Genomic DNA, 13,779 nt, shown 5'->3' on the forward strand with positions numbered 1-13,779 from the left:
CAAACATGGGGATTTCATTGAGGTGGTGAATCCTGATGTCGATCAAGCTGCCAAATTGCTTATTGCCATGGAGAGAGCTCCTGGTTGGTGAGAGCTTGCTGTTGTTCAACAAGAGTTTGAAGAATTTCTTCCACTGACACGTTGGCCACAGTGAGCCACAAAACAAAACATGCTGATTAGATTGGAATTCCCACCAGCCAACCTTTAATTCACTTCCACATAAAGGAAAATACAGACACACTGAATGACATAGTAATAAGTACAAACACAAGAAATTAAGTCACAGCATGACAGTGAAGTACTCCACAGTCACGAAAACATTAGAGCGGCTGAGGGCATAGTGCACCAGCTTATATACAGCTGTTTGCATGTGGCACAGCACTTTATGAACAGGGTTACAGTGTTTATCACCAATTTCTCCTTCTGAAATTAAGAATATTATATATTCCCTCAAAAATAAAAGATCATCTGGATTTGATAGTGTTTCTGAAAGATTTCAAAAGAATTGTTCCTGTAAAATATATACTCTCTGAGACATGTAATGCATTACTAACTCAAGACTTTTTTTTGTCACTGTTGAACCTATCTCTAAGATAGGTAAAAGGAAAGATGTCAGTAACTATTGACTTGTTTCATTACTGAAATCATTTTCCAAAACTTTTTAAAAGTGATCTATTGTAGAATAGTATCCCACCTAAGCCACAATAATATCCTCAGCAAATCACAATTTGGATTTCTGAAATGATGACAATTGAAAATGCCATTTACACATTCACTCATCAAATTTTAGAAGCATTAACCCTTAAACGCATGATTTTTTATTTCAAGCTGTAAAAATTACTATGTTTGGTTTATAGTGCCTACATTACGAAAAAAATTTGAAAACATTTTTTATTTAAATTAACAAAGCATTATTGTTGATAATAATTACAAACACAAAAACAGACCTAATTTCAACTCTATTGTAAAGACACTCAAATTAACTGTCTACACCATATCTACTTATGTATTCAAAATAATAAAATAATTTTCAAACCCACAAATCAGTGCACAAAAACCAAAAAAAGTCTCTACTTCCCGCCAAAATACACGCACGGCAGTATATCCACACAGCTGATTGTCGAACTGGTTCAGTTCATCCTACCATTTATGATCGCTATGAAGAACTACTATCAGCTGCAGTAGAGTGTATACACTTAACTACATAATGAATTTGTTACAAAATGTTGCTCAGCATAGGTTACATCAAGGAAATGAAGTCTGCAGATGATCAGCTACACTACACATTAAAGGGCTAAATAACAAAATAGCATGGTTGGTATTTTCTGCAACCTGTATATTGATAAATTGAGGTTTTGTGGAATTGATGGTGTAACCAGCTAATGGATGATATATCGAATCAAAAATGGAGACAGCTTTGCTTAGTAAGCTAACCAAGGTAATAAGGGGAGATTCATCTGACTGAGGTGAAATCACATATTGGGATTCCCTAAGGCTCAACCTTAGGTCTGCTACTGTTCCTCACATATGCAAAGGATCTTCAGTCTAGTAAACAACAAGCAAAATGAGTCCTTTTTGCAGATGACACTAGTATTATAGTCAATCCAAGTGTGAACAGCAACAGAAGAAATGGTAAACAGTGTGCTTAAAAGTATCACTGACTTGTTTTCTGTGAGTATTCTCATTCACAATTTGAAAAAGACCCAACATATTCAGTTCCATACATCAAGATATACTACACAAATGATAAGTATAGCACATTGTGAATAAATAATAAATAGAGTGGAAACTTTTTTAAAAATTAGGTGTCCATATTGATGAGAATTTAAACTAGAAAAAGCATGTTTTGGAACTCCTAAAACATCATAGTCCAGCCACATTTACACTTATATTCATTACAAATCTTGAGGCAAGACAAATCAGTAAATTGATACTTTTGCGTATTTTCATCTGATGATGTCATGTGGAATAATACTCTGGGGTAACTCATCTTTAAGAAGAAAAGTCTTCATTGCTCAAAAACATAGTGTAAGAATAACAGGCAGCTCTTACCTGTGGTCACCTTGTAGATGTCTGTTTATTCATCTTGTAAACATCTGTTTAAGGACCTATATATTTTGAAAGCTGCTTCACAGTAGGTATATTTATTCCTCAAACAGTATATTGCAAACAACACACTGCAATTCAAAAGCAACAATGATGTAACAATTTCAATACCAGAACAAAAAATTACATTCATTACTCCACATTAAGGTTGTCTAAAAGAGGTGCACAATGCTGCAACAAAAATTTACCATGCAAATGATCCACCATATATTCAGGATTGTTAATTACAAACTAAGAAAAATGCACAAGACAAATATACAAATTTTTATTTTATAAGTTTGTAGTTTGAGTTACACAGTTTCATCAGTCTTCATTGTTCAGTACAATTAAGTACATTAAGTACACAAATAAAAGTTTTTGGATTGTCATAAATACTATTACTATGATTCTACTTCGTACTGTAATCTTACATAAATTATCACCATGAATTCCTACCTTCTACAGATTGAGTATTAACATAAATTAAAAAATATGAGGTTCATCCATGTTCAACAGAGTTAACACAGAGACTATCTCAAGAGTTATTATCATTTTTCACAACAGTTACCAGTTGTCTTAATGAGAGTGCAGTCACTCACTTTTCTCAGCTGCATCACATTTTACAGTTGTATAAATAAATTGTTTCCATTTTTCTTCTTTTCTGTTTAACATCTTTATTACAAGCCCTGCAGGATTGTTGCCATATACAACTGAGCTGGAGAGGAACAAAGCCATAAGATTTGCCCTGTTTTTTTTTTTTTTTTTTTTTAATTGTCTTACTTCAAACATGCAGGTCAGAAATAAAATCTATTTTTCTTGAATATTTATTTTTATTTTGCTCCAATAATTTTGCATTCTTCTCCCAAGGACAATGAAAGACAAATTTAATTTTTTTGGTTGCTATTAACATTTAATATCATACCTTCATAAATATATTATGTGTCATTTTGTCAAATTAATTCTAAATGACATAGTTTTAAACATTTACAGAATCCAGAGTTATTATCCATGGACAACATCAAAGCTTCCAATCATGTACAAAATTCAAGCACTCATTACAGTAACTGAAGAGTTCCACATTCAAAAAATTCTGCCTTCCTGATTTTGCACTAACTCTGTCCACTGAGCTACATGGACACTGCATCTGATAGATGTAAGGCTTCAGATCCATTCACATACAGGGCCATTGATATATCCAAAGGCATTAAGCTCCATGGCAACGGAGACAGCTAGGTACGCCAAGTAAAGGAAGAGGCAAGTGAAACCAAACAGCCTGTTGGCCCGATGCCGGAATGCTGTCACCATTCCCCAGCGATACACGATAGTCAGCACCAGCATCGCCAGCAGGGTGAAACGCATCCCATTGGAGACGATGTAGACCGAGGCGCCACTTGAGGAGGCAGACTTTAGCAGCCACGGGAGCCCAAGGCACATCAACACACCTAACGTGTTTGCACCCAGCGAATTGCTGATCCCCATACTGCCTTCTCCTGTGAAGTACAATATATCTAATTAGTAATTTGACAACAGCTGTGGTCTTCATAGTGTAATTCAGTTAATTATAGGTTACAACAGATTTTTTACTGGTCTATTTGAAAACACACACACACACACACACACACACACACACACACACACACACACACAGAGAGAGAGAGAGAGAGAGAGAGAGAGAGAGAGAGAGAGAGAGGGGGGGGGGGGGGGGGGGGCTGAGAGAAAGAACTTGTTAAGGCGAGCCAATATTTAATGAGACTGACAGACAAACACAGAGAAGGCTGGTTTTTTTAAAGGCCACTATATCACACAGAACAATAAATAAAAACAATGTTTACTAGTAAAATATACTTTTATTGTTTATAGATAAAGTGCACAACAAAACATAATTGTGTCTCTGAAAGTGAAATGTCCAAATAGTGTCAAAAATAAAGCAAGTTACGAATGAGAGTACAAAATAAAGATCTTTGTAACAGATACCTCTGTAGCAAGGAGGGAAGTTTAAATTCACTGCCAAGACCTGCTCCACATTTACGCATGCCATTACGACAAAAAGTGAAACCTGCTCTGTGTTTTGTTGAGCCATTTCCAATTTTGGTATTAATTTATCACAACCAACATTTGCTCAATATTTAACACACTTTTTTTACAAATAAGTAAAACTACTCGCTAAACTTGCACACTTACAAGTATTTTTCTGCGTATTATGTGAGGAAGCTATGACAAGACATTCAAAATAAGTCCAGAATGGGTGAATATATTGTGGTGTAGATTTTACTAAGTTATAGTAGACAACATGCAAATTTCTTGACACAACAAGTATTTTTTTTTACATTTGTAGTGGCTGAATGATGAGACCAAACTCTTTTTAATGAAACTGTATACTTTTTTTCTGTGTTGTTGGAAAGAAGCCGTCAGGACTACTTAGTGGTATAATACATGTGGAGCTTGATTGAACAGTAATAACACAACAGTTCCTCAAACCACTGTCCCATTGTAAGGAGAAGAGGTCCACAAATATCTGCCCTATTGTACATGTACATCGATACTCTGCAACCCATCTTAATGGCACTAGGCGGAGGGTACCCTATACCACTACTGGTCATTTCCTTTCCTGTTCCACTCACAAATAGGATGAGGAAGAAATGACTGTCTATATGCCACCATATGAGATGCAATTTCTTGTACCTTATCTTCATGGTCCTTAAGTGCAATGTGTGTTGGTAGCAACAGAATAATTCCACAGTCAGCTTTAAAAGCAGTTCTCTAAATTTTCTCAATAGTTTTCCTCAAAAAGAACACTGCCTTTCCTCCAGGGATTCCCAATTCAGTTCTTGAAGCATCTCCAGAACTGTTGCATGTCAGTCTGGGCTTGCTGTTGTAGTGATCAGACAACTTACTCAAGAAGAAATGTAAATTATCACAATGTAAACGACTGTCCGAAACATGAACAGGGTTTTTGTTTCTGGCAAATGTTGCCAATTTGTCAAGATTAATGGTGTGGTTGTATGCTGAAAGCTAAGCTGACTGTGCCAAAAGCTCACTATCTGTGTTTACAAACATTACAAAAAATTCAAGGAACTGGAAAGTTTGTCATGGCTGATAAGAAGGAAAAACAGTCTTTGTGACGTAATAATGTTAGACAACCACAGATTTAATGTCAGGAAGACTTACACACATGTGTTTCTAAACCATAGCTCTCTATGAGGTAACAGATATCGACAGCCAATTGAGAAAGGCCTCGTCATAACTACTGATATGAAGTTGAATAACAGTGTGGTGGAATTGCTTGCAGGTGCCACTTTGTGACTGTAACAAGCTAAAGCAAATACATTTAAGTCAGCCAGAATGATTCTGGAAAATTTTTAGACCTTCAGAAGAGTGGGGGAGGCGGGTAGTGATGCTGCAGGTGAATCTCACCCAAGAGTCGCTGAGCAGCTAGTGCAGACAGTCAGTAGTCAGTCACCACAGCACAAGTTAAGTGATATCCTCCGCTGAGTCATCTGTAGCAGTACCACAGCTGAGTCTCAAAGTCACTATGGAGTCATGTTGGTGGAGCTGTAGTAAGGTTACAAGAAGTCTGTACACAGGTGAGACAGGTCAACTGAGTTTCCAATAACTATCCAGCGACAGTTATTATCTTGAGTCTTCTGTCTGCCAGAGAAGAACAAGCACTTATAGTGTTTCTTTCTAGACACAATGAGTAATACTTAATATTTCCTGTCTGTCAGAATATAGGAGAGAAAAAGTGTTGTCTTGCACTTGGCCCCAGTTGTGGATAAGGTATCTGTCTGTGTATTGTCGGAATGAGTTGCAGCAGAGCATTCATGCCTGACAGAAAAAGGTAGAATGCATAAAGGCCTGCAATACAGCATGCTCATTGATTTGCAAGGCTATGCAGCTATTGTAAGGCACCTATTTGAATAAGGTTAAAGTATTTGGAAAATAAATTGTTTTTGAATTGGATCCTTAACTGATTGCACTCATATTTAGATAAGGGTGCAGACAGAATGTTGGATTGCATGTGTTCCACAGTCCAAAAATGACTACTACAATCTGTGTACCTCTCTATGATGCTCTCGCACATCAAACAATGGAATCTCTGCAATACTATGAAAACCATAGATAGGCACTTACTGTAAATACGACACATTCAGTTGCACACACACAATCAGTTGCAGACACACAATGAAAAGACTGGTATCTACCAGGATGAATGCCCACTAAAGTACAGCCGAGACCAAAGGGGACCACCCTGTGACGTAACATGCAGCTGCACATAACATTCTTCATTTCAATGGCTGTTTTACAGCTCAGGCCATCTGGATCCTCTCCTCCACCACCATTTTCTCTGAACTGTGCAACTCGTTCCCCTCTCCCAAAATCATATTGACCTGAAACTAAGGTAACCTAATGTCCTTACACCCTACACCCAACAGTTACCGCCCCCTCTGTCCTATCATCTCCTCCCAGTTCACATGTCAACCCTGGCTCTGCTGCACTCTCTGCCAATGCCACTGGTCTCTTCCCCTCTCTGATGCCTTCCTTTTCTGCCGCACCCTCCTACCCCTGCACTCTACCTCACACTCTCCCAACGCAGTGCCAGGCAGCCACATCTGGGCAACACCAAGTCCCAGCACATTATGCCAGGCAGTGTTGACTCCTCTCCCTCCACCTCTACCAAGCTATCTCTCCCCCTTCCCCACTCAGCTAAGATTGTTGCTCCAGTTAGAGATGTGTTTCAGTTTCTGCCTGGTCACATGTGTGCAAGGTGTGCTTACTTGTGTGAATGCTTGTATGTTTTTCTTTCCTGATGAAGGCTTTGGCTGAAAGCTTAATGTATAACACTCTTTTTGTTGTGCCTGTTTGCAACTCAAAATATATTCTTTACCGTGAGTAGCAATCTATCCTTTTCATAATATTGTAAACATTCACTTCATTTTAAGGGGTGCCCAGACACAATAATGGATGCAGGGCTATGCACACAGATAGTAGAGTAAGAATGAGTGAAAATACGCTGAGTAACACAAATTCATAGAAGAAGGTTACTGATGCCCCTCCAGAACAGAGTTATGATATCAGCTGCTGTAAAACTGGATCTTTTGGGACAATGCAATGAAAAATATTTGATGAGTTAGTTGTCCGCATGTTACATAGATCATATTATTGTATGATCAATCACAATGATGTGGAGGCAATCAGTTAGTTTACGATTTTAATGAACTTCCTGAGTGAAAAATGTAGCAGCATACTGACCATTTAAGTGATTGTCTTTTACATTAATCTTAAGCTGGTTGTATTTCCTTTTCTCTTTTATATGGTGAATTAAAATTAACTCTTATGTGCAATGTCATGGGTGTGACCGAGCATGTCATGCCTGGCGCATGTGTGAGACAAGACCAGACTGTTCCAAGAGAAGTGCTGCAATTGTGCTGTAGCAGGCATATATGCAAGACACAACCAGACCATTTCTCATAAATGTGTCATTGTTAACGCTGGTGCCACACAGATGGTAAGGGGGTAGTTGGTGTGGGAGTTGTCTAGTGTGGCTATACTGGGATTTAAACTGGGTGGGCCGGGCCACAGGCTGAGGTAGTGGAGCTGAGGTGCACCTGTGTCAGCATGTGGACTGTTGTGTGAAATCTGTCTTTTCAGAACCCTTGAGCATATGATCATCTGGGAGGGCACTGTCTGTTGATAAATGAGATGAAATTGAAGCATATTCAATGTTGTGTGGCAGCACATATGTATGTTCAATTCTCTGCATGTGCTTTGGCCCTGTGGGCGTCGACCGCCAAGGTATTATGCAAAATTGTGACACTTATTTTCTTTGGTTCAAAGTCTTTAAGGTCAATATTGAAAATGACAGATTCTTCTGAGACTGAAGAGGTTGACTGCATACCGCATGGTAGTCAGTCGTCACTGTAATTGACGTTCACTGAAGTGTCGTCAGCATTAACTGGATCATTGTCCCATAGGACCCATATATGCTTTAAGTGGTTAATCAAGGCAGTTGTCATTTTGTTGTTGAGAAGGTTTTTGAATTTGTGTGTAACCATTTTGAGGACTTTGAATCATCCTTTGTAGTGTGGTTGTAAAGCCGGTGTAACTGTTTCATTGCACAGTATGACAAAATCACCGGAATGCACCAATTTGTGCACAAACACCTTATGGATTAAGTGCACTGCAGGCAGTGACTGCACATGTGTCTGATGTGGTCTTTTACATGCTGAACCAGGGTGGGGAGGTCCATCTGTTCAGAAGGCTGCAGCTAAATGTTCAAATCTGCTGGCAGTATTAGCGACCCACTATACAGAATTTTTCCAGATTCTCCTTAAATGCTGTTGGTACTCCTGACGTTACTTCCAGAGAAGTTTCTGTCCTCGACCCACATGACACATTAGAGCAGCTTTAAGTGTCCTGTACCATTGCTTGACCAACCTGTTGCTTTGCAGGTAGTAGACTGAAGTGTGATTATGCTTAATGCCACAGATGTTGCATAGAGCTTTGAATAGCATTGATTCAAACCATTGACCTAAGCTGAATTGAGCGATTCAACTATCTATGAGTACACAAGCTCGTAAGTGTGCTGTGATGTTCTGCAGTTGTATTGCTTTGACCCATTGGGATGCTCTGTCGATTACTGACAACAAGTGTGTTGTGCATGAAGGGTCTAATGAGGTCGAGTTCTACATGGTGGAAGTGGCCCGTGTATCTCAAATTGTCCTAACTGCAGTTGTTGTGCCTGATGAGTTTGCTGCAGTGGAATTCTACACATGCATGTGCCCAACAGCAGCAATCTCATTTTATGTTTGGCCATAGAAATCACTCTGTAATCAAGCGAAATGTCGAACTGATGCCCGGGTGAGACAAGTTGTGATGTTGTTCAAAGATTGTGCGCTGCTTTGTCTTTGGGATCTGAGGTTGTAGTCTGCTGTGGGATACATTGCAAACTTTTGGCACTTTGCACTGGGGTAGTGTTCATTGTTCAATGCACAATCCTGTAGAGTCATTGGTTAGTAAGTCTGTAACACTTGCATCTTTTCTCTGTTCAGCTGCTAACTTTTGGCACTTTGCACCGGGGTAGTGTTCGTTGTTCAATGCACAATCCTGTAGAGTCATTGCTTAGTAAGCCTGTAACACTTGCATCTTTTCTCTGTTCAGCTGCTAACTGATAGGCAGTGTGGAGAGCAATGACATTGGCATGTGATAGGTAATTCACAATTATATTATCAGCCCCGCGTATGTGGCAAACATCTGAAGCGTATTGTTTGATGACGTCAAGGTGTCAATAGCTGTGGAGGCTGACATCCTTTGACGAGTGACGAATCATATTGGCAGGCAGCTTGTGATCTGTAAACACAGTGATATTTCTCCTCACAGTGCCTTCCCTGAAGAAGCTAACTCCCTCCTAAACAGTTAGTAATCTGCGGTCGAAGTCAGACCGCTTTGACTGTGAAGCTGTGAGATTTTGCAAAAAGAATCATGGGGATTGAGTTTCACTCCTGATGACTTGCTACAGTACAGCCCCAATTGTGGTGTCACTTGCATCTTTGGTGACAGTGAGTAATCGTTCTTGCAGGACAATCCTTAGCAAGTTCAAATACATCCTTCATTTTATCATACCACACTGTTCACCTTTTCTCCTGTTTGTCCAGCCCAGTGAGAGCATTGGTAAGGGGTGACTCTATCTGCTAGCAATAGGTAATACCAATAGGAATTCAAGATTGCTAAGATGTACTAATGCTTTTACTTCAGCCCCCCATAGCTGATACTTCTCTTCATTAATGGCCATGCTCTTGTCCTGAAAGGCAGCAAGAACTTGTTCAATGTGTTGGCTATATTGGCGGGATGTGGCCAAAAAAATGTGGATATCTTCTAAAGTGCAGGTGCAGCAGAAGTTGAGCTTAAAAAAAAATTGGGCTGCATTATCCTGACTGTATGGCACGACAAAATATTAAAACAGGTCAAATTGTGTGATTATCACCATTTTTACAATGTCATCTCGGTGCATTGGAATTTGGAGGCACCCTTTTTTACAGTCGATCAGGCACCAGTAAGTAAGTGCTTGACATCCTGGAAGTTTGTTATCAAGTAGGTATCATACACTATTTAGAGGTCTGCAGTCCCTACAGAGTCTGATGCTCCCATCCTTCTTTCGCACAAGTTTTATCGGTGATTCCCACATGCTGTCCCAAAAGGCGAACTATCCCTGCATTTAACAGTTTATTCTTGCATTAACACTTCAACAACCACCACCTTTGTGGTACACCAGTTAGCTGGGGCCAGACAGTGCACTTTATGTTGACCTGGTAGGCTGGCAGTTGTTACGATATGGTGCACCATGCTGTTTTGGATTGTGTATAGTTGAACCTCGGACCATCGGAAATTTGCTGTGGAAGGGGTGCCATCATTTGATGTGCTGTTAGGTGAGGCAGAGTGCGCCATACTAACCTGTGTTGGGTGAGGTGTTGTGGGACAGTTGATCACATGCACTGGGCAACCTGTCTGTGGGATAGGGCCATGTGAAGCGCACATGGCTATGCTTGCACCCCCACACTCATCTGTGTGGCAGGCACACATAAGATTCTTGTAGTGTTTGCCTGCCAGTGAAAGAGTAGTGGATGTGTTGTTTACACTCTGTTGTTAGAGTGTAGCATTTTCAGTAAGAACTGCATCTGAATTTGAGGGGCAGTCGACAGATTTACTGCCATCATGACATGCTCCCTTAACTATGTTGTTGTATGTTACCTTATCAACCATGTGCACAGTGGGGCACAGAGTTGTTCTGCAGGGTAAATGTGTCATCAAGGTGAAGAGTCCTGGTGTCATGGTGCAGGAGTGACATGTTTCATAGGTCTGGCGAGAGGCGGAAATGTCACAAGAAATCGGTGCCCAGTACCGGTTCCTTGACATTTCGCACATAGAAAACCCATGTGAAACAGTGTAGCAGGGAGAGGTGCAGGGTTTCGCCATTACTTCAGCGCACCATGAATTGTTAATGGCATGGAGATGGAGCACTGTTGTAGTTGTGAACTGTTGAAATAATTTCCTTTGGTTTCTTGCCGATATCAAAACCTGTGTTTACCAGGAAGTAGTGATGTATGTCATGATCATAGATATGCACTCCAGAGGTGGTGGCAATAGGAGTTTGTTTGAAGAATGCACAGCAGTTGTTGGCAACTTGTTGACTGGCACGTAGTGCGACCCATGTGTGGGAATTCTCAAGTCTGATCACGATTGCTTGCAGCTGTACCAAACTGACAGGGATACGTGCTGAGTAATGGCCTCAAAGTGGCAGCGGTGCTCAACTCAACATTTCCAGCTGGCGCTGTAGTGGTATGAATGTTTGGCTGAGTTGCCTTCTAAGGGCGGGCAGCGATGTCATCCGTGTGTGCTGTTGGAGCAGGTCATGGTGAATCAGTGATCTTGGCATTTTGTAAAGGTGATCTTGGCATTTTGTAATGGACGCATGCTTCATGATGTGGAATTTCCTGTTGTGTTTATTTGTTGATGGTGCTGCATCGTGTTAAACGTCCTATTGGCTAGAACTAGTTTATTTTTTCAAGTGACCTTGCCTTGTGGGAAATTATTACAATTTATAGCTGCAGTGGAAGTTTCACTATCCACTTTGTCCACAGAGTTGCGTCCAGAATGAGAATTGCATCAAGTGTCATCTGTAGCTGATGCCAAAGCTGCTACAGTGCCTAATCAGCAAGTTACTCTTCGTGGTCCTTCTGTAGAAGGACCATTTTTGCCATATCATACTTGTTTTGAGTGGGTGGTGTGATTCTGACATCACTTATGAGGTCGGTATGTTCTGCCAGATGGCAAAGTAAAGTCACAAATTGGTATCATCATCCAGAATGCCTACAATATTGAAAACACATTCCATGGTTGTGAACAAGAGGATGGACCATTCTGCTGGAAACTGCAGTAGTTCAGCATGACAGACCAGTCAAAGCATATCATTATGGGTACATAGTGAAAGTGTAATGGAGGCTGAGTGACATAGCATCAGATACAAGGTGACCTCCAATACTCACGGCACGGTTGTAAACACGGTAACCATACTGTGTTAGAGCGTAGCCAACTGTGAAGCCACGCGCAAAGAAATTGTGTGTCTGACCGTACTTCACAGCACAGGTGAGACTGGTATCATGTGAAATACATCACAGTTTGAAAGTAATTCTATTTGTTGTACTGGTTCACACACCAATGCAGTTTGAGATGGCTCATGTCCAAAGTCTTAAAGAAGATTACCCAGCTGTTGGCCCATTATGTAACACAGTACACACTGCTGCCATACACAGATATGTTACTACTGGTCGGTGACATTGTTGCCTGATAAAACACTTCATTTGCATTCATCCATGTGGCAGAGTCATGAGGGGCTGGTTAAGTGTTGTGTCCAACAAAAGATGTTCACATTGTTAAAGTGCATTAACCGAATCGAAATTAACACTTACTCATTGCGGTATGTGATATGCTGTATGCGGCTGACTTGGGGCCACTAATATGGAGTATTTCCCTACCAGGTGTAAGACAAGTTCCAATAATGGAGATAATGTTTGTGAGTGAACAATATATTGTACTTTATTGTGACTGAATGACACAAAAGCACGACTACACCATCACATGTCTCACAACACAATGAATGCTCCCTTTGTTTCACATATATTCCTATCTGTCACCCCTAGTCTCTCTGCCAGTGATGCTTAGGCCTCTGAACAGCACTATCAGTGTCACTATCCCAACAATACTAAGGCCAACGGATATAGAAAATAAAGAAAACTTCTCTACAGTTTCTTCTGGTTAGATACATATTACATACATTAAAAAAATGGCTCAAAGGTAAAGCATTTTACTCAGATGATGAATATGGAGATTGTAATATGGCAGATTTGCTGTTTTAACATAGAGAAAGGCACCTATGCCTGTAGTAGGACCTAAATTTGGAAAAACAATATCTAACATATAGGCATAGGCCTATATTTCTATATTTGTATCAATATCTTAGGACAATGACATAATGTTATCAACATGTGTATGATAATGACATAGAGTCATCAACATGAATACTCCCTGCTTAATATAAATTTGTACAATGCTTTCTTTTTTATTGTCAAATGAACACTATATAAAATTCTAAATGTTTGCTATTGTACTACACTAACATTCATATGATTTATATATACATTGTTATGAGAATATAACTATCTTTATATTGTAATTGAACTTATTGACGAAGCCCATTGTATAAGGAAATACTGAACAGCTAATAATGATTCTTATTCTTGTGTGTGAATTAATCAACTTTCTAATTCCTTATCTCTTTGTATTAAGACAACTGGTCAAATAATGCTTTGTAAGTTGGTTTCTGATGAATAAATTACTTGTAATACAACAGATGCAAGCTGCATGTCCACTATCAATGGGTGTGGTAGTTCAAGGACTAGTATTTAGAAAATATGGCAAGTGATTTCTGTGTCTATCAAAGAGGAAGGAAAGAAAGTTCTCTTTTATAACTTGTTGATGTCAGAGAGAAGCATCACTTTTACAAGATGATGATGGAGAAAATCAGCTGCCTTTGTTTAAAAAACTATTCTAACATTCATCTGAAGCAATATAGAGCACCAAGGGAATAACTTGACATAGTTGTCATGTATGCTGTTATCCCTGCTAAGCTTCTCTTTCTTA

General features: G+C 39.6%; 1 protein-coding gene across 1 annotated transcript in view; it reads right to left on the reverse strand.

Annotated features, from left to right (window-relative positions):
* Positions 1 to 2,929: 2,929 nt before the first annotated feature.
* Positions 2,930 to 13,779, reverse strand: part of LOC126354814 (sodium/potassium/calcium exchanger 4-like) — a 132,615-nt gene continuing 121,765 nt past the window's right edge. The window contains exon 9 of the mRNA XM_050004753.1: positions 2,930 to 3,575. Within this exon, the coding sequence (XP_049860710.1) occupies positions 3,247 to 3,575 (329 nt within the window). The 3' untranslated portion in view covers positions 2,930 to 3,246. The remainder of the gene's footprint in view (positions 3,576 to 13,779) is intronic.

The sequence above is a fragment of the Schistocerca gregaria genome, chromosome 3 (genome assembly GCF_023897955.1).
Source record: "Schistocerca gregaria isolate iqSchGreg1 chromosome 3, iqSchGreg1.2, whole genome shotgun sequence".
Lineage (NCBI taxonomy): Eukaryota > Metazoa > Arthropoda > Insecta > Orthoptera > Acrididae > Schistocerca > Schistocerca gregaria.